Source organism: Embiotoca jacksoni, unplaced genomic scaffold, assembly GCF_022577435.1.
Source record: "Embiotoca jacksoni isolate LCO1_2020_lvr unplaced genomic scaffold, fEmbJac1.0.p SCAF_1, whole genome shotgun sequence".
NCBI lineage: Eukaryota > Metazoa > Chordata > Actinopteri > Embiotocidae > Embiotoca > Embiotoca jacksoni.
In genome coordinates, this window is record NW_027185229.1 from 25,068,121 (window position 1) to 25,096,054 (window position 27,934).

Below are 27,934 nucleotides of genomic sequence, written 5' to 3' on the forward strand. Positions count from 1 at the left end.
TGAATTCCTTGGCTTAAAAAAAAAAAAAGAAGAAATCCCAAACACAGCCGTTCCCCAACTCTCCCCTCTTATTTCTTTGTTTCCATCCTCACAAACACACACACACACACACACACACACACACACACACACACACACACACACACACACACCACCTCCACCCCCACCCGCCTCTTTATGCTGCTTCCCCTTTGGAGTTGCTCCTCGGAGCGCCGTGCTCTTGCAGACCTCGCTGTGCCGCCGAGGTTCGATCCCAATTCCCCCTCATGGCTGTTGCCCGGGCCTCTTTCACAGACACTGTTGTCTGGCAGTGTGAATGTCCATGCCTCATGTTTCGCCCCGTATACCCACCGCCCCCCCCCACCCCCACCCCATCAATCATGGGGGAAGAAAAACATGTCAAAGCTAACACTTAGCGAGGAGATTTTCGAGGCTACATCCGCTTTTTTTGGGGGGGGGAATAACTTTCTGGCACTGACATTTGTGATCATCAACACAGACCATAACAAAGACAGCTCACTGCTTTGTCAGGCAAACCTTTATATTTTTCATATACAGAAGTAATGATTAAAATGTGTTCCCATTTCAAAGCACACAGAAGCTTAAATTGCTTTCCCTTTCTCTTACGCTGAAATCAAAGCTGCTTGACATACTATAATAGGAATTTAATGAAAGCAGATTCTCTGTTAAACAAACTGTTTTGGTAAAGCTGGTTTTACTAAAGCTAATACCACGCAAGGTTTGTTGATCGTATTGAACCATTTAGACTGTCCTTGAAGAGCTGATACAGCTCAACTACCGATGTAATTCATTAAACTGCAGAGTATCTGTAAAACCAACAAAACAAACATCATTTTCCACAGTGGTTGTCATAGCAATTAAAGTTTTTTTTAATTTTTTTATTTGCATTGTACATTTGACAATGCTTTCCCAGCACATCTTAAACAAATCCGTCCAGTGCTTTCTGTTTTGTAAAGTATCTGTATCTGTCACAACTGTAGGACTCGGATCCAGAAGGTGACGGCTCTGAATAATGGACTTTTAGTTCCAGCAGGGGAAAAAAGAGCATTAATCTGTGGGCTGTTGGGTCTCTGAGTCCAGCGATGTGTCTGTCTAATATAAACACTGGGATTGGACCCGGACTGATTCTGCCTTGTGATTTGACCTCCTTTAAATTGGAGTTGCAGCTGCTGATGTTTCCATATTCCAGATGCTGCAGTTGAGCTGTAATTGCCGGTGCAGCTTCAGAGTGAAATAATGGCTGTAGTTTTATTACTTTACAATGTAGAAATGGCGGTCATGTCATTTTTTTTATGGGTGAAAAAAAATGGGGAAAAAAACATCTTTTTCATAATGACAAGACAAATAGTTTTGACTGCTTCAAGCACAAGAAGAAAAGGGCTCATCATAGTCAGCTTCGGTAGTGGATTTAAAAAAAAGTATCTGTATATGAACCTACTCTTTTTAACTTACAAATATAGAAATAGATGAAAAAAGGAAGCATAAATTAAAGGAAAATCTGCTTTACTTTGTTTCCTTTCATCAGACTGAATACATTTTCACACCGTTGCTATAGAAAAATAACAGCCCTGAACCACCTGAGGGGTTTTAACTTCAGATACGCAGTTTGTCCCGTGTGTGAATTTTTCATGTTACTGTACTTCCATCACCTCTGTATTTTCCTCCCCTATCAGAGGGGTAGGTGGGAGCTGGATTACCTGAAGCAAAACCGTAGCTTTTTTTTTGGCCCAAGATACAAGAAAAGCTCTTGACATGGTGCAGGTGCAAATGCTGGAAAAATGGTTATTCTTTTTTTATGATTTTTTTTTTTTTTTTTTTTTTTTTTTTTAGCAATAAAGGTTTAGGCGGGATGTGAGTGGAGAGGAGGGGGATAAGGGGATTTTACAGACAGCTAGGTTAGTTTGTTTATCGCAGTAGTGTCTGCCCCTTATGGCAACACACAAACACGTTCACACCATGTGAAGCCTGTGATTCACCCACACGCAGTCTGATGCATCCAATACAGACTGAAATGGCAGCTCCTACGCGATGAATGTAACTTCCCTCCCAGGGTCTCCAGAGAGAGAGAGAGGCCCTTGAAAAGGCTCTTAACAGAAAGCAGGGCACTTCAGACATTTCTCAGGCAACTGCAGCACAGTGAATAATTCAAAGCAAACGTACAGCATGTTGTCATATCGGCAGAGAGTTGCGTGAGGCACACTGTTTGTGTATTTGTATGTCGGGCAGCGACTGATATTTATTTATGTTGGACTCGTGGTCTATGTGTTTTTCTGGCTTGGTTTGAATTCAGGTCACTCAATGGCTTCTCTTGTGCGGCACAATGTAACCGAACAACTCAAAATAAATCACTTGAAATACTGAAGTGGCAACAAGTGTATATACACAGACTACTACATTTGACCTGCTGCCTATTTTATGGTGAACACTGTCCAAGGGACAAAATAAAAATGACCATTGTTGATGTATACAAACCCGTTTCCATACAAATTGGAATGTTCACAAAAACAAAATACGATGATTTGGAAATCATGTAAACCCATATTTAATTGCTAAAATAGACCAGAGACGACATATCAAATGTTAAAACTGAGAATGTTTTTGGTTTCATCAAAAATATATGTTTATTTTGAATTTGATGCCAGCAACACGCTTTAAAAGAGTTGGGAAAGGGGCATGTTTACCACTGTGTTGTATCACTTCTTCTTTTTACAAAACTCTGTCAACAATTGGTAACTGAGGAGACCAGTTTTGGAAGTGAAATGTTGTCCCATTCTTGTACCGTAGATGATGAATTCCCCAAATTCTTTCCAGTTTTACGTTGAGAAACATTATTCATAAATTGTTGCACTATGTTCCCTCTCAGTCTTTCAAAGAGTGGTGGACCTCACCCCCATCTTCACTGCTGAGCGACTCTACCTCTCTGAAAAGCTCTTTTTATAGCCACTAATGTTACTGACCTGGTTCAAATAACTTAATTAGTTGTGAAATGTTCAACCAGGTATTTTTGTTGTTGTTGTTGTTAGCTTTACGCAACTTTTGGAGTCTTTTGTTGACCCTGTCCCAACTTTTTTGAGACAAATTTAAAATTCAAAATATATTCAAAATTCAATCATTTCTCTATTTCAACAAACTGTCTTTGGTCAATGTTCAATTAAATATGGATTTTTTCTGATTTGCAAATCTTTTACTTTCTGTTTTTATTTACCTCTTACACAGCACCCCAACTTTTTTGGATATAGGGTTGTACAGTAAATACAGAACATAAATTAAAAAGTAAAATTGTATTGTATTTTAATGGGAAATTCAGTGTTTTGAGTGTTGATAAAAAACTGTACTTTTCTATTTTTTAAAATAAAGCAATTGATACAACAAACTTTTTGACACAAAAAGACATTATTTCGCCTTTGCTTTGCTTTTTAAAAATGAAGTGTTTGTAATTTTTTTATTCTAAATTCAAATTTTGTATTCTCCTCTGTCTTTCAGCCTGCTCGTCGGGCTTCTTCAAACCAACTCAAGGAGATGAGCCCTGCCTGCAGTGTCCCATCAACAGCCGCACCACCAGCGAAGGCGCCATGAACTGCGTTTGCCGCAACGGATACTATCGCACCGACTCCGATCCTCTCCAGATGCCGTGCACCAGTATGTCTACTTCTGCTTTCCAATCACTTACACATACAGCGCGCAGATGTGAATAGATATTCTTTCGGTTTCCCATGTGAACTCTTTGACACGTACACATTTCGTACCACAAGCAGAAGAGCCCCGGGGATCAAAGGACAGTGGTAGTCTGTGTAACTCCAAACAGAGAAACCCTGTCAGAGCTGTCCCTCACACAAACGTGACGCTGACACGCTCATAGTGTGGCTGTCCACAGATCTGACCCGACACACAGGGCTCAGCCGCCCCTCCTCAACATCACACAGTCCGTACTCCAAACCGGACCAGAGGTTACTGGGCCGGGGCGCGCAGCTTTGTGGAGGGCCAGACTCGGAGAATGAGTCGAGGCCAGACTCTCTCTTGTCATGCCAATGAAGCTGTTTGAATTTGAATTTGAATTTGAGACTGACACTGAGGTTGTGGAGAAAGAAAAGCCCGACTGAAGGATAGACTCAAGCAAAAGTGAGCAAGGGAGGGGGTGAGGCATGAGGGAAAGAAGTGTAGAAAGAACTTAAGAAGGAGGAATTTGAAGGAGAAGGGGTGTGTGTGTGTGTGTGTGTGTGTGTGTGTGTGTGTGTGTGTGTGTGTGTGTGTGTGTGTGTGTGTGACAGAGAGGCAGATAATCAGTGCATAGAGTGTGGTCTAACTAAAACAAAATGGGGGTGAGTGAGAAGAAGAAAAAAAAAAAGAAGCCCCTTTCAACGTTTCGGTAGTGTTTTTTCCTCACTCTCCCTCTCTGCCTGTTGAAAGGGAGAGAGGAGGGAAAAGATTTGATGGTCTCCAACAAAGGAGATTTGCATAAGCCTGGCTATGGGAGTTGAGCAGCTGTTGTGAATGAGAAAGCAGCAGCGTCACGTCACCCGTATTAAACGCAGCAGGGCCTGGCCTGATTAAAGCAAGGGAATGGGCCCATCAGAGTGGCCCGCCAGCTAATGGATGGGGGGGGGGGGGGGTGATATTAGTCCTCCTCCCCGGGAAGGAGATGCCAAGGAGGAGTTATGTTTCTGAGAGACACCAAGAAGGCCACTCCAGTGGGCTTCCTTCCAGAGCCGGAGATCTGTTAATTGCTGCCAATTAAAAGGAGGTTAAATAAGAAGTGATCGATTCAGATTTAGGATGTTGTGGGCGGAGTGGAATTGTTCATCTCATTAGTCCCACAGGATACGTCCCCCATAATTAGGTGCACATGTCTCTAAAAGATAAACAGTTCTCATTGTTTATTTGTTTGGCCTGTCACTCAACGTGTAGCGCCATGTGGAAAGTTTCCACCCTGTGATGCCTCGCTGCTAAGAATGTCTCAATAGGAGAAACAGTAGGTTTCTCTCCGCTGCAGTAACTCTATACGATGCTCCATGAGAAAATATGTCAAGAATAGATGTTAAGAAAACACTTGACAAAGTGGACACCAGCATTGAAAATGAGAGAGTGTAAATGGACATCCCAAGGGAACGAGGCGCTGCCAGCTTGGAATGGAGCTCAGACCTCAAAGAGGCTGCAGGATCCCTGCGAGCTTGTGGATTTTCTCTCCTCTTGTGCCGGGGTTATTTAAGTAGAGTTCATAATTATACCCTCGGTGCCATCAAGGACACAACTTCCATCGCAGAATCATATCAATGCTGCAGATTGTAGAGCGCAAAGTAAAATGTCCTTGACGTTTTGACTTATGAGTGACGACCACATTTTATCATCTGTCTTCTCTGATTTTTGGGGGTTTTTCTTCTCTTAAAACAAAAACTCTCATGTCAAACAGCAGAAGGCAAGTAATTTATATCATTCAGTGTTCAACCAGTGTTAGAAAAGTCCAATTAAATATCAGAATACGTCACTGTTTAAGTCCTCTGGAACGACACCTGTATATGAGATCATTTGTCTGTACCTTCCTAAACCTTTATAAATAACTGTTGTTTATATTTTGATTAAAAAAAAAAAAACATTCATCAATGAACAATGCAATTATTGTCCTAAATTAATTCCATCTTTAGCTGCTGGGTAAAAGCCACCACTGAGTTTTGTTGATCTTAAATTTGCAAATTAAAAAGACAAAACAGCACAATAACAGAAAAACAATACTTGTTTCTATAACTACAGAGTATGATGTCAACATTATGATTTAAGTCACGTTTAGGCAGAAAAGCCACCAACCAAGTTTCATGAGTTGTGTTAAAATATATAAGCAATAGGTTAAGGTTTAGAAAACATTGTATTTTAGGTTGAAATTACTAGTTGTTGCTAGTTTATTGGGATTTAGTCATTTTGATTATACAATAAAAAACTTCTCTCGATGTGGAGTTTGTCTCTCTATAATAACGTCACCAAACTTCCTACTTTGCCTCTGTTGTCACTTGAATGTAAACATACAATGTTTTTAGCTGCAACTAAAATCTTGAGTGGACAATCCTAATATTAGATTGTTAAATCCTCCAAAGAGCTGTTTTCAGCTTTGTTTGTCTGTTTATCAGCAGGATATCTTAAAACCCAAGTCAAGGGAAAAATGATTTCACTTTAATTTGTTCGTACGTTTTTGTTATATTTAATGCAAACTTGAATTCGTTTGCACAAACAATGTGGCCTCTTTACGTTTGGATCCAAACTCCGAGATACAGAATTCAACCTATTTTTTCCTGATTACTATTTGGACACCTGTTACACTGCTAACTGATATGTGCAGCATTCACTCCGGTGTGGTTCACAAAATACACAAGAGCACTTCTAAGCAATCATCTGGATGCACAACATTTTGTTCAAAGACCCTCCGTCCTAAAATGTTTGTCTATTTGCGTCACCTCTCGAATCTTCTAACCCCGGATTCTGTCCCGTGTTTTCCAGCTGTGCCTTCAGCTCCGCAGACTGTGATCTCCAGCGTGAATGAGACCTCTGTGATGCTGGAGTGGATGGCTCCTCGAGATTCGGGCGGCCGCGAGGACGTGGTGTTCAACATCATCTGCAAGAGCTGCGGCGGAGGCCGGGGAGGCTGCACCCGCTGTGGGGACAACGTTCAGTTCTTACCCCGTCAGCTGGGCCTGACAGAATCCCGGGTCTACATCAGTGACCTGCTGGCCCACACGCAGTACACGTTTGAGGTGCAGGCTGTCAACGGGGTGTCAGATCAGAGCCCCTACTCCCCTCAGTATGCCTCCGTCAACATTACCACTAACCAGGCTGGTAAGTGGGCCCATCTGTCTTCTTCTGCACTTTATATTCCCCATGTGGTTTCCTCTCCTCTCCTCTCCTCTCCTCTCCTCTCCTCTCCTCTCCTCTCCTCTCCTCTCCTCTCCTCTCCTCTCCTCTCCTCTCCTCTCCTCTCCTCTCCTCTCCCCACCCCTCCCCTCCCCTCCCCTCCTCTCCTCTCCTCTCCTCTCCTCTCCTCTCCTCTCCGTCTGATTTGTTCCTGTCCTGTGTGGTGATGTATGCAGATTGAGAACTGTAAAATCTGTACCACTGATGATGTGACAGAATGTGATGGCCCGCTGGTCTTTACTGTGTGACCTCATCACTACGTATTTGAGACTGGGGAGCTGAGAGTAGACTAGCTGCTCTCTCCCCTGATTACAGCTTTATACTCATCCACCTTCTTGGTTTTAGGATTAATTTTTTAAAAAAAAGTAGTGAATGACACTCGTATACAGCTATATACATGCTATGTATGTGCTGCTTTGTTTAAAAAACGACATCAAATATTCACAAGAAAGCCACATTTTATTATGTCTGCAGGCCTAATAGAAACAACTTGGTCGGTGGGTTATAAACCTTTTAATATTTTTGATTTTCTAGAAATTTGTTAAAATCGTCCGTGTGTCTTCTGTAATTATTTTGACACTACATGCTTTCAGCATGTGAACGTGGCTGCAGTCAGATGCCACGTCTGTAATTATTTCACTGAGGCAGCTGCATTGATTTGCCCTTTAATTGTCTCTATGAAACGCATCATTTGGCGTGCCAAGCTTCGCTTCCCCTCAAGGGGGGGTGTGGGGGTGAGGGTGCGGTGCGGGGAAGGAGGGTGGGAGGGGGGCGGTGGTTACAGGCTGGGCTTTATCTTTGCACTGTCTTCACATCCCATTGGCAGCATACTTAAGTGCCTGTCATCTTTCATCACCCAATCCCCCTCCACTGGGGGGGGTTTATGTGACTGAGCTTCCTAATGCACTGTGTTAGTGCTTATTTTTTTTACGGTAGTCATAATTTAGTTTAACTTCCGGTATTCCCAAATGCCCGGATGCCTACAGTGAAAAAGGAATTGTATACAAGTTGCAAGCCCGCATCTAAGAAGAGGAGATTTCTTCACTTAATTTGATCCATTGTAACGAACCTCAATGTTTACGACATCTATTTGTTTAAAAACTCCATAAAGTGCTCCTTTACAATGCGGAAACTCTTGTCACACCAAAATGGAGGCCTTTATTCACACGCCGACCCCTTTTTATTGTCTGTTTTGATTTGAGTCACTGGTGTGGTGGGTTAATGAGGGCCTGTGAGTGCAGTTAAGCGTTGTAATGAGGCCCCTGCCCCGCTCTGTCTCGCTGGGCCACAATAAGTCTGCCACCCCAACCCTTGGCTTCTCCGCTTCTCCTGCCGAGGGGTCCTGGCGGAAATTGGGGGGCTCTGCTCCATCTCCACTGAAGTGCCCGTCACTTTGGATTAGGGCAGCGAGGGCTCGCGTCAGAGGGAGCTGTGAAAAGAACTCAACTCTTGCTCGCCCCCACTCCTCGTCCCCCCCCCCCCTCCCCCATCACCTTGCTCCCCCGCTCACTCCTGGGACGCAGGATTGGAGTTTTTGCGGTGCTGCGCAACAGGGCTGGGGGTCACGGGGACCAGGAGCCCGTAATTGCATCTGGTTTGTGAGGCTTGGAGGTTACATAAACATCGTGTCACCCCTAATTACCTCAGGCGGTTCTGTGCCTCGTTCATACGCTGAAAATGAGAGCGTGAGATGAGGAAAAGCAAAAAGCACAGTCTATGAAATTTTGCATGCATACGTGCGTGTTAATCGCTCAGTAAACTTGCTTTGGGCCAGACGCTGCAGCATTGCATGAAACCGGCAAACAAATAAGTAAATTTAAAGGGAGTGGCGTGAAAGTGTCTTAGTCTCATTTCTGCCTCTTCAGCTGTGCCTCGGCGGTGTGAAGGGCGGCAGGGCGGAGAGTTGCGATCAAAACTTTGCGCTTTCCACACCCAATCAAGCACCTACCACACTCTTTTACCCCACAGGGCTGATCCTCCCACTCTGTAGGTGGTTGGCGACAGTTCCTCTGTGATAAAGGCCCTGATTGCCCTGGAAAGTGCGGCTCTTGATTACACACTGTAATGCCACACAAAAGGCAAACCGCCGGGCTGAATGGTGTTTGAGGTCATTTTATAAGCATATGACTAAGTCACCACAACTTGTATTGTGTCGAAAACGCAGGACCCTCAAAGTGAAGCCTCAAAGCCTTTTTGAAAGAATAATGAGTCACGGTTAAGCCATCTACTTTGGCTTCGCTCTGTTTTTAAAATGTTACTCTTATGCGACGTTAAAATAAGCAGAAGGTGTGAGACACGGAGCTGCAAATCTGACGCTTTATGTCACGAACTGAGCCTTAAAGTGTCTGCTGCGAGGTGATTTAAATGTGCCTGGCAGGTGGTACAGGACCACTCTCACAAACAGCATATGGTGCAGTATTATGCGTACAGTATAAATGTATTATTGCATTTAATCGTTGCAGAGATCTGTCTTACATATGGCATTATTGTAGCCGTTTTGGATTAATAATATTGCAAGTCAAATAAAAATAGCAATAAGTCCAAAAACTATTAAAACATCTCCATACATCGGCCACTCTGTGGAGCTTTAATTACAAAGAACTGCAGTTTCTTTTCAGTCATTGCAAAGGTCTGCCGCCGAAAAATATTCATTACAGGAAATTGGTATTAATCCGCCTCTTAAAATAGACCCTAATAAATGTACTCTTGTGTGAGTATGCTGTAAACTCCAGTTCCCATCTGTTTTAGAAAATTACTTTGCCTCAGTTCCATTTATTCCCGACTAAAGATGTAAATCTTGAAGAGCTGGTTTCAGAGTGCCGCAGGCCGGATCGTAAAGTCAGAGACAGATGGACTTAACCGTACGTTGATTCTGGTCTTAAGTTTTGTTGACAGAAAGTAAAATATAGAACCAGCCTCGTCCTTAAAAGTCAAGATTTTTAAACCGTAACAAACATATTAACTGTGTCCTTATGTATTTGCATCGTGCTTGTGAAATAGCGGCTTCTGCTTCTGTCACTCTCCATTAGATCTTACATCTGCAGGTTTTTTTTGTGTTAACTAAATATTTTAGTCCAGTCTGTTAACCACTTAATTTCTATACAAATAAACACAGTGTGTAGTTTTATTAACGCGCCTCAGGGTCCTGGTCTCCTAAAGGGATCACCCTTCTGTGTGGTGATGGGGGGAGAATGTTTTCTCTGTTTTTTTTGTGGTGTTTGTGGTGCACATTATCTGCTCAGTTGATGAGATTTACAACTGTGCACCACTTAGCAGCAAGTTTCAAAATTTTTAAGTTATGAGAGGAAAAGTAAAATGCAACAAATTCAATTTTTCTTGGTGCACTTAAGATCGTGCCTCCCTGCCCAGGGATCAATTGCGACTATCAGCATTGTGTCTGTTATTTTGCATTCTTATTGGCAATGGTCATGTTATGGTGAACTGATTTCAGTAGAAATAAAATAAAGTTCCAATAAGGTGAAGCCTAAAAGACGAGTCACAGGTTGATGGCAGGCTGCTGTGAGGCTGCAGGCATCAGCTGTTAAAGACCCCATATTGTATAAAATCATATTTCCATTTATTTTTTTCATTATAAATCAGGTCTAGGTGCTGGATAAATATTTTGATAGTATCAAAATGCAAAGAGAAAAGCCCACAGCCTTTATTCAGCAACTGTACTGTTTGTGACATCACAAACTCACACGCCATGTCGTTTGTTCGTTCTCTACACCGCCCACTGTCCAACCTTTTATATGGTCGAAAACACGAAGCGGCTATTCTGCTGCGGAGCAAAGAGAACATGTGGTTGACCTGCATCACTCGCATGTCAACCACTCAGAAGAGGGTCGCTGATATCGACGTGCCTCGAAGACACAAACAGAAAACAGCCTGTTCTTGGTAAAGAGCTCCGCAGAGAAGATGTAAAACTATATTGAGATGATTTTTGGTACTTTAAACCACAAAATTGTTTTTTTAGGAATATCAAGACTCCAAATAAAAACCCCGGAAGTATGTCAACTATGGGCCCTTTAATTTAAAAAAATTAAGTTTTAATTTTCCGGTAGTTTTCCAGTGCCAAACATCATCTGATGCCCTTTATATGATGTGGCAGCATTTTTTTTTTTTTGCAGTTGAGAAACAATTGGCACAATGAATGACCTGTTGGTTGGGGAGAATATTGTCATAAAGCATGAAGGTCAACTGTGCAACTCTTTTAAATGACAATACCAAAGTACCCCGCTATATGAGATGTGCGTGATGAAGACAGAGGAAGACCAGAGGACACATTATCAGCCTATATAGTTCCCTTCTCATCTTTCATTATTGCATGAAATAAAAGTTGTCGCTGAAGCCTCACTGCCATCGTGAAGTTTAATCAACATTTCATGATGATATGTGATTTAGTCCTGATAGACTTCACCACACTATCCTGTCATTTCTGCTCTGACGCGGTCTCAGACAAACGTCTGAATAGACGCAATCAAAAGCACAATGTATATATTTGAATAATAGTACGTATCGCACACACATTTCAGCAAGTGTTTGATTTCAGGTCTGATCATCCAGGCTCGTGTTCGAACTGTCAGTAATACTTGAAAGGCATGGGTCTGGTGGAAATTGTCGTCATCACTATATGTTATTAATGATTTTTATGAAGGCACTGTCCTGTAATTCTATACAGGCGAGACTGCTGCCGTAAAAAGGTAAAGACACAAACAATAGCCAAGAATGGAACTGCCAGTTCAGTGCTAGCTTACGTGAGAGCTGCTGCGTCATCAATTTCAGTGGAGATTATCTCCTACCTGAATACAAACCATCGGTATTCAGTGAAAAACAAAAATCTGCATTGCACAACAGATGAATTAGATGCCCCATATACCGTGTATATTGCATTCTGTAGTGTTTGAGTATATGAGATTCCAGAGGACATATTTGTTGAAGCATTTCATTAGCTCAAGGTGAGCGTGCTGCTGCTGCTGCTAATGCTATCGAGAAGCAGAGGGACTGAATTGGTTTCTTATCAGTTGAACTGGCTGATTGTGGAAGTGAACCACATTACTCAGTGGAGGGGGGTAGTGGTGGTGGGGAGGCGGGGTGGCGGGGTAATAAGGATGCAGCCTTTTCATATGGTCTGGGAAAGATTTATGACTTAATTATTGTCCAAATTGCCCAGGTCCATTGTAGCCAGGCTACCAGAGCCGTGGTGTGAAAAGCAACTGGTACAAAGCCAGGCGGCGCTGCCAGAATGTGCACCAGGCAAGCCAAATGTGGCTACGACACTGTTGACCAAAGGACAGTGACACGGGCTATTAAAAGGACACATTCTGTTGGGTCCTGCGGTACATTCATGGTAATGGCATGGCTTTGTGATTGATTACCTGCCTTTGTTTAATGCAAAGTAATTTTAACCTGTGAGGAATTATAATTATTTTTTGCACAATAAGCAGTCCTTAATTGCTTTTTGCTTATTACATTGTCATAAAAAAAGCTATTAAACATCCTTTGTATGGTGGTGCAGTTCTGGTAAATAACAGACCAGGAAATCTGCTTAAAATTAATCTAAACCCCCTCATTACGTGGGGTCATTGTCATTTTAAAGACGATTAAGGCAAGAGGTAGATTTTACCTGCAGTAAAGTAGGAAAACACACAGCAGAGCGGCAGCAGCAGCAACTCAATCAGGCGGGTGGATTTTCAGCAAGACTCAGCTCCGTGTACTTGAGCTCGATGAGATAAAAGCTGAAAGAAAGATGAAGAGGCTGATAGACGGAGAGTCAGACAGGGACCACCGGTATACATGGCGTGTGGTGTGACAGTGACAGAAGGCGTTAAGAAGGGCACATATGGTGGGTGCCAGCGTAGGTCAGCCAGGCAGACAGACAGGAGGCCTCAGCATGCACCTGAAGCTCAGCGCTGACAGAGCCGCGAGAGAAGGGCTGCTCTGGTCGTCGGCCAGCACGTCCGCCCGCACTCTCACGGTTCTGTTGATACCGAGCAACATGTTTACAGAGAGCGACTCCGACGAGCACTGCAGCAGAGAGAGAGAGAGAGAGGGGGGGGGGGGATCGGGTTAGCCATGAAATGTGTGGTAAGCAGTATGCAGGGCCGGCAGGGAGGTTCATCAGATAACCTATGCATGTGATATGAATTTAATTATGTGTCCCCAAAAGAGAATCAGCACAAGGATTGTCAAAATTTGTTAACTAATTTATCTTGTTCATAAATCATTCAGTAGCCATGTGATTTTTTTTTTTTTTCTTTTTTCTTCTGGGTACATTATATGTTCCTCCTCCTCCTCCTCCTTCGGGATGTGATCTGCAGGGTTTCTCCTGTGCAAGGAGGAGGAATAGGAAATGAACCATCGCATGCATATGAATCTAGGTTAAAAGGCCGTGATCTTTTGGACCAGTGGGCCGTAAAAGGGGACATAACGTGAATGTACGATTCATTATTGTTGAGTACATTAGCTGTCTACCCACATGCCTGAATAATTGGCCGTGTTTTAATGCAGCCCTATATTTACATTTTACATCCAAGAGCATGGATCATTTAAAAAAAAGATAATAAATAAAGGTTATGAAGCAGAAAGGGATCGTGACCCAACCAGCACTGTTTTTTTAATTTATGCATTTTTTCTATAAACTTTATAGAGTTAACTCCACCAATTAAGCAAATGGATTTGTGATGAACACAATGGCAATCCCCCCTCTGTCTCTTTTAAGCCTGTCTCTTTGGTCTCTGTTTCTTTCGTCACCCTTTCTGTTTGCCAAACACACTCAAATTCCTGTTGACACATATATTATGTATTCCTATGAAGGCGGCTGCAAAACAGAGTCATTATTGTCTGAGTGACTCGTTTTGCCGCTGTCTAGAGTTTCTGGTTTGAACATGACAGCCCTCCCACCTACCCCACCCCCCACCCCACCCACCCCTCCGTTCCTACTCATATGTCACTAATACCTCTCGTTTTTTTAATGTGGCCTCCATTCGCTCACACACATCCACACGGACCACGTGATCTGCGTCCACCCTCGTCGTCTCTGAGGTTTTACGTGTAAATTGGGGTCAGGAACTTTATAAGCAGAGATGATCTTTTATAATCCTTGCTATTGTGTGCCACTCAATGCAGGACACTCACGCTGTGTAGATAAGGATGACTTTGATGTTAAGCCAGAGGTCATCGCTGCTCATCGACATAGAAATGGAGCAGATGCACCATGTGCAATTTCCACATCATGTTTATGTCATGAAATTGTTACTGTGGAGCTGCTGAGTGGCAACAAGAGGAACTGACGGAGCTTAACGGCTCTTAGACGCTAATTTTTGTTGAATGTGAATGAGCATAAATCAGGACATTGCGTAAATTATTATTGTCAAATAATTGGCACTTCACATTTCTCAAGAGGTCTCCAGTTAGGAGGATCCCACACCAACTGTTCATATTTCAGATGTGCTTTTTCTTATTCTTCATTTTATCGCAGTGGCCGTTGTGATATGGAAAGCTACTCAATCATGTGAATCCATGACACAATATGTCTGCTTCTTGAACTACAAATTAAGCTGTTAACTTGGTAAAACTTTTTTTTTTTTTTTTTTTTTTTAATGGCCAAATCAGAGAAATTACCAAAGGACAGTGACACTGGCTATGAAAAGGACAGATTCTGTTTGGACTTGTGGTACATTCATGGTAATGGTACAGCTTTCTCCTCTGTAACAGATTTAGAATTGGAGTCCCTCTTTGCACAAAAAAACAGTGTTTAGTTGTTTTTGGCTTATTACATTGTCATTAAAAAAAACAACTATTTAACATCTTTTGTGTGCTGGTGCAGTTGTGGTAAATAGCAGACCAAGAAATATACTTAAAAGGAATATAATACTTATATGAGGTCATTGTCATGTTAACCACAATGAAGGCAAAAGATAGATTTAACCCTACAGTATCGGAAAATAAATTTATAGTGAGAAATGTTTTTGTGCTTTACTGGCCAAATCAGAGAAATAGAAGGTTGCACCCCTCACTTGCTTTTCCAACACTGTAGAAAACTGACATACAGTCTTGTGCTGTGTGGAGTTTTATTTCTCCTTACAGATGCCAGTTTGAAAGTTGTTTAAATGCAGAAAAGCAGCTTGCTGATTAAACAGACTCCAGTTTCCCCCAGAGCTGTGAGTCAGAACCTGGATCCTACATTCTTGTGGCAGAAAGCTCAAACGTTCTGCCTAAATGGGCCCAGAGAGACTAAAGGACCGCAAGAGATCTGTAGATTTAAGATTTTATTGTTACTGTCTATCTAGAATATTTAAAACAATTAAATAGGTGTTTGTTTGTTTTTTTTTGACAGATTAAGGTTCTTTAGGGACAAGTTTCTACTAATTAAAGATGGCATTTTGAGAATTTGTTGCATTAAAAGACCTTTTGATTGGAGACAATCATAACTTTTTTTCAAATTTCCCATATATTCATGAAATACAAGATGCAAGGCTGCGTTGGGGAAGGAACGATAAAGCCTTGGTGTTGTTTTTACTGTAGTCCTTGATATTTTCAGTCAAAAAGACTTCATGACTGTGGATGTTCTCATTAGTTCCACCAGCAGAAAATCCCCAAAGAATCAATCTTTTTTTGGTTTTAAAAATGTCCCTCATTTCCTCTGCAATATTGTCTCCGCACATACTAATCTGCGTTGCATTTCCTCCATCTGCAGATTTGCCGAATTGGCTTCGATTTTAAACTCTAACCTTTGTAAGCATCTGAAAACGCGTCAAACCCACGAAGTGCCTATTTTAGAATTAGCTTATGGTGTATATGAGTGTATTATAGTCCCCAATCTTTTCCAGTGCAGATGGTTTAAAGCTTGAGGAACTGAAATCTCACTTTTGTAGCTTTACTGCGCTGGAAAATCTTTATAGATGTAAAACCCACAATCCTTTGCAGCTGGGGAAACAGGGCATGCTGCCAGCATGCTAAAAGTACATGCAAATATGGGCCTCTCCCTTTAAGACATCTCGATGTGCCGCTCATAAATGGACGGCAGTCTGCGAGCGTGGAGCAGTGGCAGCCTGGTGGAGGACCAGCTGGTTCGGGCCCTCTGGGAGAGATTGCTCTGCGGGGAAACTGATTTTTACAATGAAAAGGAAAAGGGATTTACGAGCCCTGACCTGTTCTCGCTACCTCCCCCATCTTCTCCAAATCATAGCATTGCTCTGTGTAACAGAACGTCTAATCAAATCAGAGCCAAATGGCTACAGACACAGTGGGATGTGAGAAAGATGCAGATAAAAGGCCTTAAACATATACTTTCTGAGAAGTAGAGGGTTCATGTGCCAGCAAATGTTGGATATTTTTCACCTCCTTTTCTGTGTTGCGTTGTTTCTGAAGACCATTGGCTGGATATAAAAGTGGACGTAGCTTCCGGGTCTGAAACATGAGGCTGATGCGGAAGTGCCTTAAGCTGCAATACCACCGAGGACCACTATAGGTTGGCTCCAAAAAGCCTCCGGCTCCATAGACTCCCATTCAACTTGTCTCATGAAATACGAAGTCATGAAATTTTTTCCACAAGTTACTTTGGTGTTGTTAGCTAAAGTCGCTCCTTCTTATTAGTTTTCTGGCGGCCCATCTGAAAATACTCGCGTAATTAATTTGAAAATAAGCTTCAAAAAGCCGTGTTTTTGGGGGCGTGTCTGTTTGATTGACAGGCCTGTGGTGCAGTCAGGTTACGGCTATCGGTGGGTGAGACGTAGTCCCGGCAGGTTTCCAATCAGATCGAGTCCGATCCACTGCTTGCTCCCTCCCCGATAGTCCAAATATGGTCACGTCTGGCTCCAAACCGCTCGGGACTAGCAAGATGGCCACAGCCAAAATCTTCATAATGGCCCGTCGCAAACCAATGGGTGCTTGCTAAAAAAAAACAACACAGAACTAAAGCAAAAATAATCAGGTGACGTTGTCTGTCAGTGGCAGGAAATAAAACCAGTATTGTGATTTTTCCACCCCCACTCCATCAAACATGAGTCTATGTGATCACAAAGCATCTTACGACCCTCTTCATTCCTAGAGGTCTGTGTACTCGGGGTGTTTTGGACATGAGAGCTTACGACTGAGCCTCCTCTGCTGCTATCCATCCACGATTGGTCTCACTTCATCAGCCTGGCTTAATGAAGATGCCCATCATGTTGAATGCTTATTAATAGAAGCCAAAGAGTAGAAATTCAGGACTTTTAAACGAGGAGATCTTCAAAGAAAGCGGTGAGGCCCACCAAAGGAGTGGAGTATAATAAAAGATTACAGAGGCATAAATTAATTGGACGGATGAAAGCTTCACATCTGTGTGTTTGCAGAAGCATGCCCTATTAAATTGGCTTGGATTTAAATGAGAGGAAATACCCCTGTAAACTCCATCTTTAATTGATTAGGGAACATACAAGGTATTCAAACATAACAGCGAAACATCTATTAGAGATGTTGAGCTAAACAGAGCCTTTGTAGTCTGTGTTGTTGGGCCAAGGCCAACGTGTCATGCTAGGATAGACTCTAAAGCACCGTCTTTCATATCAGATCCTGGCCTGAGTAATAATGTGAGGGTCTGAAACCTAATTCTCTGGCAACAGCTGGGGCCTCCCATCCTCGCAGAATTAAGCAATATGATACCCGACCGCTCCTCTGGCCCCAACATGGTCATTATTTGATTTGATTGTCATTCTGATTATCTTAAAGCTATTTTCTAAGTTTGGGTACAGTGAAGATAATAGAATTTAAAGGCAATCTGTTTATAGTTAAAATGGTGTGAAAATATACTCCCACACAAACAAAATACTTGGTTTGAGCAAAAGAAAAGTCCTTATGACTACGATATTGTATGAGCTGTAAATGTTTCTATAGTGCTCCTGTGTCCACTCTCGCACTCCTCTGTGGTACATGAGAAACTCATAAAATACCCCAGTTCGTTTCCACCATTTATCTTTCCAATTCAGCCATCTAATTTAATTATATGAACTTACAATCCCTGTCTTTGTCATTATAACTGCTTCATTAGTTTTAAGGAAGTGAATAGAGCATTCAACGAGAAAAACCAAGAAGTAAAGAATCCAATGAAAAGGGCAGCTCACCCACTTTGAAGAAAACTGATCTTACTTGACATGGAGTTGGCTTGCCGTCTGTAAACGACAGAGAGGCGTTCTCACGTCTTCACTTTTAATTTATAATTGTCTTTAATGGGGTACAATCCACATGATTTAAGAATAATCACTATAATAACAAAGATAATGGCCTTAAACAGCTACAACATGTATTTAGTGGCATAACTCGGTGACTGATGTTGACACAATGGAAACCAAGTATTTACGCAACCCTTTAAATTATAGATGAAGTTGCGGAAGAAAAATTTGAGCTTCACTAGAAGATTTAGAATACAATGGAGACTTGTAGATTTGGAGTACATAAATTAAATGTATGAAATGGTTTTCATATGTGGATCAGTGCTGTAGGCCTTAACTGCAATGAAACGTTGACTTGGCATACCACCGCATTCCTCGGTCAATTGGTGGAACGTCAGCTTAGCTTGAAATGTGTGTTCTGAATTGACTTGAAATACACGGCACAGCTGGATTTTTATTTAGGATAACTTTTTTTTATTTTTCTCTACAAGCCTAATGTTTCAACACTTCATGTTTTTACTCAGTGTTTGTCTTCCTTTAATTTAATCTCAGCTTGTTTCCAGTTACACCACCCCCTTATCGGTTTTCTTGAGCCCAGACATGGCGACTGCCACTCTGGCTGTCTGGAAGTTGTCCTTTAACAGAAGAAAACCACAGTGTTCCCCCCTGCAACAGCTTTTCATGTTGGCATGCGTCCATCCTCTGTACATGAATACATGAGCTGCCTTTGTTTCCCCGGCCCTGGATCAGGTTACTAGGCATGGCTGTGCCGTGCGTTTAATGGAAATGCTATGCAGGAAAAGGCCATGTGGCAGTCTTGAATATATGTACATCCGTAATGGGATACTCGTGAGTTCCCCTTAGAGTAACTGTTTGCCTTATTAGGCTGTCGTCTTGTGACTGCAAACAAACTACTTTGAGATGGAGGAGATTCCTGAGACTGCTGTCCTGACTGGATACTGTATACACGACTGTACCTCTGGCTCCGGGATAGAGGCACGATGCGCGCGCGTCGCAGAGTCACAGCCCGTCATGATTTAAGTGCTTTGCGGAGATGAAGCCCAGAGCCTTGATTTATTATCTTCTGGCAGCGGCAGCAGCACACGAGGACATAGTCAGTCCCCTGGTTATGTGAGACATCATAATTTGTTGCGTCAGATGGATGCTTCTGTTTTTGGTCAGAGGACATGCGAGGCTCGGCCGATGAGTTAATGAGAATGAGTACGGTTATAAAAGGCCCTTTTTTTTTTTTTTTTTTTTTTTTGTATCATCGAATCTAAGTTACTGGTCACTTACACGCTGTATTTTCTCCCCTGCTTCAGGACAGAAGTTACAAAGATGTGTCTTTCATACTGAGTTGTAAACTGCAGGTAAATAAGTTACATAGAACACGTAAAAGCCACACACATTGAGCCCCAGAGTCTTAGATTATAGAGGCGTGGCAGTTGTAGTTTTCCAGTCAGTGGATTTTCCATAGAGAACGCGTGCCGGCGGAGAGACTTCTGACTTTATTGCTGGGACTCAGGGGAGCCACTGTGTTGCTGGCTGAGGGCTGCGTGTGTGTGTGCAGCACGGGCCTGCAGGGGATGAGCGTGGGGCTCGGTGTCCATAAATCTTGCCCAACACCCCTCCTTTTCTGACACCTCAACCCACCCTACTCTTTCAACACACACACACACACACACACACACACACACACACACACACACACACACACACACACACACACACACACACACACACACACACACACACACACACACACAGAGGCTCAAACATGGAGGCCTGCGGGCCGTGCCAGGCTTCCCAGGCAGAGCTTTTTATCTTCAGCTTCTCTTAGCTTTACACTGACCCGCAGCACCCTGAACTAATCATAATGGTTGTTGGATGACTTGAGGTGATCACGCCCCCTCTGACCTGACAAAATTTTAGGGTCACTGGGCTGGTAAGACTATAGTAGGCCACCCATGATGTAGCTAACAAGTCATGTAGTCGACAAGTGAGTATTTTGTCTGTGGAAAATATGTAAATAAAATCAGCTAATGGGGTGAAATTATTGTACTTGTTGCCCCGGGAGGAGGGGAAAAGGGGGGGGGGAGTAAAGAAATAAATCCTCATTAATGTCACAACTTTAAAAATAGCTTTTTCCATCTCTTCTCAGTTGTTGTAAAATTCATGAAAGTTTTGTAAAAAAGCCCAAAACAAGCATTATTTTGTATTGAATGGCTTTATAAGAGAAGTAGACTTGCTATGGGCGATTGCATTTTGGGTAATTTACAGGCTTCTATTAAATGATTATACCAATGGTTTTTATTATATTACCAGTAATATAAAATTACATTACACTAAGTATGAAGCGTGTTTTAAAAATCCAATTTACTTAAAACTTGACTAGTAATGCCGTTCCTTCGCAAACAGAGTTACTCAACCTCTAAATGTTGGAATTGTAAAAATAGTTGGCCGTTATTTAAAACGCGTATTTGTAAGAGTTCAAAAACCTCATCAACTTGCTTTTATGCTGTCATGTACAAAGAACTAAACTAAATAAAATTATAACGTGACATAATGACAAAGAAGCAGCACGAAAGGCATGTTGTGTCTCTTGTGATTTACGCTGTTTGTTTAGTTGGCAAAAAAGAGCTTCCTTCGTGTAATACATGGTGGTCTGGTGATTTTAAAATGAGGGTGGTCTGTTATCAATGGGATGACAAGCATAAATTAATCCCATGAAAATCACCTTTCATACTGGGAAGTCCCGCGAGTCTGATTATGTGGTTTAGTAAGTGTTGTGACTTGCCAACCTGCAGTGTGTGTCTAACCGTGGAAGTCTCTAACAAGAGACTGCAGTATATTATATAGATTTTATGGCTTTACACCTTTGCAGCAGCCAGTGTTTGGCTGTGAGATTAAAGATGCTGTAAAATTCGCCACGCGTGACTGTGAAGCTGGTAGTGATTGATTTGCTTTACACTTAACGCACCGTTTTCTGTCTCCTCACAGCTCCATCCACTGTTTCTATAATGCACCAGGTCAGCCGCACCGTGGACAGCATCACCCTCACCTGGTCCCAGCCGGACCAGCCCAACGGAGTCATCCTGGACTACGAGCTGCAGTGTTACGAAAAGGTACAATTCATGCACATTTATTCAAGGGCGCGAAGAGACTTTCTTTCTGCGAGGCCTCACTGATCCATAAAAACATGAGTTCTACGTCCCACTTCTCCCTATCCGGCTAAATAAATCATGCCCTAATGGTTGAAACCGACTCTTTTGTTTAGTTGCACATTTATATTCAAAATATCTCCTCACGCTCGTTTGCATAACAGCAGATCCTAGGAGGCATGAAAACAGAGCTTCTGCGCATTGCTTGGAACTTGTGCTCATTCCCTTTCAATTATAATCACGGTCAGTCACTAGGAAAGGAAACCACGCTCAGCCCTGCAGCAGTGCCACTGGGGATTGATGCGCAGAGACTTGTGGTTGAAACAATGGTACGCTGACTGCTGTAAAAATAGTTTTTTAAGGGGCAAGCGCCTCCGAATCAGCATACTTTCTCACAAGAACACCAACAGCCACAAATGTGCGCCGATTGGAAGGGCAGCGATAGCGTAAACGCATGTGGCCATTCACAGACACAACAACACGATCACGTGCGCACGCTCGCACATACTCAGCGTTTGCTCAGCTTTCGTCTACATGCTTAGCTGTTCCACTTTTGAGTATAATTCCCTTTTCTGACACTGCTGGAGAGAGCTGTCAAAACAATTGTCCTGGCCCCTGCTGTGGCTCTGAAGTGTGCGCTGAGCGGTGGGTTGAAGGGAGCAGCTAAAAGAGTCTCAGTCTGCGCTCTCAAACCTGTCAGCGTTCTGGAGAAGAGGAGTATGACAGTGAAACGCAGCTCTGATCATCAGAAGGCATGGCTCAGAGAAGCCGCCTGACCTGAAACTGCCACCGAGTCTACTTTCTTAACAGCAGCTGCTGGATATTTGCGGCTGCTTTATCAAACATTACGCTTTTTGAGAAAGCAAATTATATCTATTAGTTCTATTGAGAATATTTTGAATGTTTGTAAAATAAATGTAAAGATGTCAGGAGATATATGTCAGCTTATTTCAGCTCTAAATATTTCAGGTACAGTACAATAAAACAGAACTTAGTTTAATGCAACATCGTTTTTTTTTTTTTTGCTTTCGCATTAAAATAGAAGGAAAAATCACCTCTTAGTGTCGAGATCAAAACTTCTTTAAATCCCTTCTGGGGTCTTGTGAGTGCAGAGAGTGTGAATGCTTTGCTCGCTGATACTGTTGAGTCATTTGTCCCTCCTGAATTTTACTCCAACATAACATATAATTTATTAATGTGGCATTTCATAATTCTCAGCCTTTTCCAATTGCACTGTAATTACTAATGTGCTCAAATTCAACGTTATTTTTTTTTTTCCCTCTCCCAGGACCAATCAGAGTATAACTCCACCACCATCAGGAGCCAGACCAACACCGTGGTCATCCGTGGCCTCAAGCCAGGCAGCATCTACGTGTTCCAGGTCCGGGCCCGCACCGTCGCCGGGTTTGGACGCTACAGTGGCAAACTGTACTTCCAGACCATGACTGAGGGTGAGAATTCGGCCGACGCACACCAGAGCACGCAGGGTTGTTATCACCTCTCATGCGTGGCCCGTCGACACACCACGGTGTAGAGTGCGGGCTCAGACAGCTGCGGGGATGAGGAGGAAGCATGTTGGAGTAAACAATACTCTGAAAGCAGATTAGTGTGGCTTCAAATCCTTTTCTTATTTTCTTCATGTCATTTTCATTATTAGGAAAGATCCCACACATCAAATTAATTTAATAGTTGAATTATTGATATTCAACCTCCAAGATTTATTTTTTCTTACGCCTTACACAAAGTGTGTAAAGACAATTTCTTTAATTTCTTGCCAAAGAGATATTTTTATTTTCCATTTTCCACCATAAGTCAAGGATGAGGTCGAAGTCTTATCTTTGTACACGACCGGGAGAAGAGGGAACTTTCAGAAAACATCAGTCAAGTTGGTTAATGTTAGAGTCAGGCCTGGGTTTTCCCCTCTGAACATCTCATTTCCTTCAGCCTGCCGTGCCCAGGGCCGTCATTAGTCTGAAGTCTCGTACACACATGCTTGATGCTGCCACACGCAAAGATCCCAGCACTGACGATGTAGCCAACTGACTCTTAACTGTAAATATTGTGTACATTGAGGATATATAAGGCCTGTAGGCGTTTTGAAGGGGGATGCCATCTCCTTTGTTCGCAAAATGACCAAAATGGATTCTTCTTGTTAACCTGCCATCCTCCTTCTTCAGCAGAGAGAGAGCACAGAGGTGTTTGTTCAGTTGATTATGTTAGTGTTGTCTTCCTGTCTTGATTCTTTATCTGACTGAGGTTTGTGCTAATTACAATCTATGGCACTGAGATACCAGTATACTAACTGTGCTGTGTGTTGATAAATGCTCCCCTTTGGGCCATCCCCCTGTTCAAATATAACAAATCTCCTCCTGTATAAGGCTCAATTATATTTGGTTTTTTTTACTGAAAAGCATTTTCACAGTGAAAAACTGTTGTCGTTTATGCTGCAAGGATACCCTGATTAATATAGTTTAAAGTGTATAATGCAGGCCTTGTGATAAGTGCAGCTCAGGAAATACTTAAAAGTAAAGGGGAATAATTATCAGAAAGTCTAAATTAAGAAAGTTAAACATGTTTTGTTTTTTAATTACCTGTACTTCTGCAGATATTAAAATCCATTTTTCATAACAGAACATTTTAATTAATACTGTTGCAGTGGTACTTTAAAGACCAAAAAAAAAAAAAAAAATCTAGTTTTTAACTTTGTTAACTATGGCTGAGCATTTCCACTTTGGAACTGACAGTCTCAAGAACACTTCAGACATTCAGACAGCCATGGTTTCATACGTCACATACCAAAGGAACCAATCCAGTCATTTTGCGATGTCGGGCTTTCTATGTCATCGAGCTGCAGGCGGAACCCTGCAACTCTAGTTCAAAGTTAAAAGGAATACAAATGTAAAAGGACATTAATAAACCAGCAGTTCTCTGCAGAGTTCAAAGAGTTCAGCACTCTGTCAATCACTGGTACTCAGTCCTTTGGGATTTTTCCAACCTTGATGAAGGTTTAACGAGTTCATCATGTCTTTTTAACAATGTGGGCAAAACATATCCGACCAATGTTTAACTATGAAAACAAATAATGATATATATATTAAATATGTAAATGTTCTTTTCTATTAAAATGCCTTCATAGGACAAGTTGTAGTTGGTGGTGAATGCTGTACATGTAATAAACTAGTTAAATCTACAAATAACTAAATATTACATTGTATTATAAACGACTGATTAAACATCATTTGCCACATAAATTGAGGTATTTATGCTTCAGAGGAGCAGGTAAAACTGGGGAACTCACCCACCTGTGTATTTGGCGAACACTGTGAAATTGTGTGTCATTTGTGGTGCTGAAGAGAAGAATCTGGCTCCGTGTCTCTTATGTCCCCATTCAGTCGCTGGTTTGCCATTCTTGGCTGTGTGACCAGTCTGGGTCTCACCCAAACACGCTCTCTCCTCACTTCACACACATTCTGCCAGATGATTTGTCCGTATCTGCGGCATCTGAGCTCATTCAGTTTGCTTTGGAAAACGGTCCGCGCAGCCAGTCAAGATGCCAAGATGCTCATCGGTTCACCCGGCCGTATGTCTGTCTGTCACCCATTGCTCCCTCCATACTGTATGCAGCGGCTCAGATGCTCGTCCATATGTTTCAGATTGTGACTCTGCGTGTGTGAGTGTGATTGAGTGTGATTGTGTGTGTGTGTGTGCATGCACGCGCGCGCATGGCATTCTGTTTATCTTTGGGTTTCTTCTTTTTATAGAGGAATACAACACCAGCATTCAGGAGAAGCTGCCTCTCATCATCGGCTCGGCAGCTGCTGGGTTGGTCTTCCTCATCGCTGTGGTTGTCATCATCATCGTCTGCAACCGGTGAGTCAGTCCTGGTGCATATTCTATAAAAAATGCTCCCCCGACATAATATCTGAACTACTGCAGCATGAAAACAGGTACTTTTTCCTTTAAAATTGTTGGTGTTTTTTTTATTAAGTAAAGTTCCACGAGATCTTTTGGCTTCTTAAATCAGAGTTGTACAGATAAAAACACCTCAGTTAAAATATATCCATTCATGATAAATTCCAGTCTTTCAGCAGTCAGAGTAAAAGTCAGCGTCTCTAAAATCAAAGCTCTGTTGACACTTCTGCTCAGTGGGAATCAAAAGTTTATAATCCAAGGTTAGGATATCAGTTCCCACCAGGTCAACTCATATTGAAAGTGTCAGTCAGCACCTGCACAGTATTTTCATTCACAAAAGAATGTCTGAGAAGAAATTCTGAATACTCTCTAAGAAATATGTTCTTGTAGCAGATTTCCGCAGGTATATTTCATTATGTGGTAGATAGGCTCTTTAACATGCAATATATCGCCATAGACAAAATGAGGGTGTTTGTGATTGAGAAATTTGAAAACTATTACAGATTTTTTTTTTTTTTTAAGTTGGATGATACAATTACTTTAAAAGGTAAATATAGCAAATTGTTCCATATATCTGGAGAGAGCATTATATCCTAATCTGATATAATGCTCTCTTTTTCTCACATTTTCATCTAAGTATAAAGTAATATGACGGTTGGGACTGTTGAGTCAGGGACAGAATTTGTGAACTGGATAAATTGACCTATACAGTTTGAACTTACCACTTTATACTTGATTGTTTTTTCCTTATCTACGATGAAGACATTCAGCCTAATAGATCTTTCTTCTGTCCTGTTAAAAACACTTAATGCTCCTCTCTCTTACGCTATCCAACATATTTTGTTGCAGTCGCTTTGAGGTTACAAAACTACACCACGATTCATCATACTGATTCATGAAAACTGATGATATTTATGTGCTTACCATTTCCACCTACCAAAAATTTAAAAAACAGGCACATTCCCCCTCATTGTATGACACTTAAAAAGGCAGACAAATTGTGAGCCATACCTATAATTTTGGAACAATTTATTCAGCTGCCCGGCTCGTGTGCACATGAAAGAAAAATGAAGATATCTTTGTGGAGTGTGGCCGCACGGCTGGATACCTTCTTCAGTGAAGCAAATAAAACAAATGCTCCTCCACCGACTGAGTCCTGGCTTATCGGTGGTGTATCTTCGGTGGAGGTGGACCTGGGGGTGTTTGATCTGTGTCTCTCCCCCTTTCCCTGCTCCCTGTCTTTGAGCCAGAGCTAGAGTTCTTTGTCTTTCCCCCAGGAGGCGTGGCTTCGACAGGGCCGACTCCGAGTACACAGACAAACTGCAGCACTACACCAGCGGCCACAGTGAGTAAACCACCACCACTCCCTTTCTGCTCGATTCCTCCTTCAGCACCAGACACACCTGTCTCCATGACTACCGTGTCACATAGTCATCTCCGTGGCTCTCATTCAGCACACTCCTGCCTCACACACCTGTCTCCATGGCTACCACCTTGCATGCTGGTGTCCTTGGCTACGGCCCTGCACAGCGCTGCTTTATCTGCTGCCCCCCTCCCACCTACACCCCCCCACTACCACCCCCCCCCCCCCCCACACACACACACACACACACACACACACTTACGAGTAATCTCGCCTCTTGTTCGACTCTGCCCACTCAGAGCCGGGATTTAAACACATCAAAACCAGCGTTCAAGTGTGTGTTCTGTGCATCACATTTCATAGTTAAGTAAATCTATTGTGCCGGAAATAGGTCAGTCTTCATTCACGTTAAGGCCATTAGCATGCTAATGCACATGAGTCATCTGCCATTGTTATTACATTCAAAAGAGTTGGCGAATGAATGGAATTATTCCATGATTGTCTTTCTTCATAGCCCTACAGTAGCACAGAGATAAATCTGGGAGAAAGAGCTGAGAAGTAATTTCAGCACGGCTCTGTCTGAGATATTAAAGCTAATCTGTCCTCCTCCTGCCCAATTTAAAAGAACACAGATCAGTTCCCGGTTTACGTTTATGACCCGATCTTAATTTGTTTATTTGATTGTGTATGTATCACCCTGCTCCATCTGTTTTTCATTTCGTAAATTCCATTCTAAAGGTAATAGCTTTCGCAACAGAATTCAGTCGTGCTGTGCAAAGACGTCCTGTTTGTGATTTATTGAGAAGCGTGCCAGTGAAAAGGCATCGGGTATTTCACAGCTATTTACCATCAGAAGCCAACGTGTGTTGTGTGCATCCTGTCCACACACCACTCACAGTTCAGGCTTCTGCCCCCTTGTTTTTTGGTGGTCTTTGCCATCGCGGGAAGGTGGTCTGCTGAACAGTGTTTCGGCTCGGGAGGAGACTGTAGGGTTTTAGTAATGGGGGGTTTTGCTCGGTGCGATCCTCTCCATCTGTTCATCTCTGCAGCATGTTTCTTCGGTGCAGTGTGCCAGGTTTTTGGGGCAGTGTGCATGCTCCTCTCGCTCTGCAGCCTAGGCATGAGTTCAGTACCCATTCAAACAGCCTCAGGCCTGATGTGGAGGTATGAGCCGAATAATCGGATTTAAAACTCGGGACACTTAAGTCCCTGAACACTTAAAGGCCACCTTAAGCCAATTTACCTGGCATCAGGGCTTAGGATAGCCAATTTATTTCTTGGAGTGGAGCTGAGCGATGCTGATATAGGGCCCAGGTTTCTCTCCTGAGTGCTAATGGAACTATGACTCACAGGAGGTGATATATATATATTAACCTGCCTTATCACAGCTATGAGGACCGGGGGGTACCATGTCCTTGCTGGCTGAGTAGCCA

At 42.5% G+C, this 27,934-nt stretch overlaps 1 protein-coding gene across 4 annotated transcripts in view; it reads left to right on the forward strand.

The window, feature by feature from the left end:
- Positions 1 to 27,934, forward strand: part of ephb2b (eph receptor B2b) — a 126,786-nt gene that overhangs the window by 83,548 nt on the left and 15,304 nt on the right. For 2 of the 4 annotated variants that reach the window (XM_069149643.1, XM_069149658.1), the window contains exons 4-9: positions 3,505 to 3,660; positions 6,505 to 6,840; positions 21,066 to 21,190; positions 22,515 to 22,677; positions 24,988 to 25,096; positions 26,416 to 26,483. In XM_069149643.1, coding sequence (XP_069005744.1) covers positions 3,505 to 3,660; positions 6,505 to 6,840; positions 21,066 to 21,190; positions 22,515 to 22,677; positions 24,988 to 25,096; positions 26,416 to 26,483 — 957 coding nt within the window. The remainder of the gene's footprint in view (positions 1 to 3,504; positions 3,661 to 6,504; positions 6,841 to 21,065; positions 21,191 to 22,514; positions 22,678 to 24,987; positions 25,097 to 26,415; positions 26,484 to 27,934) is intronic. The other 2 variants (XM_069149652.1, XM_069149667.1) reach the window with 1 other exon arrangement.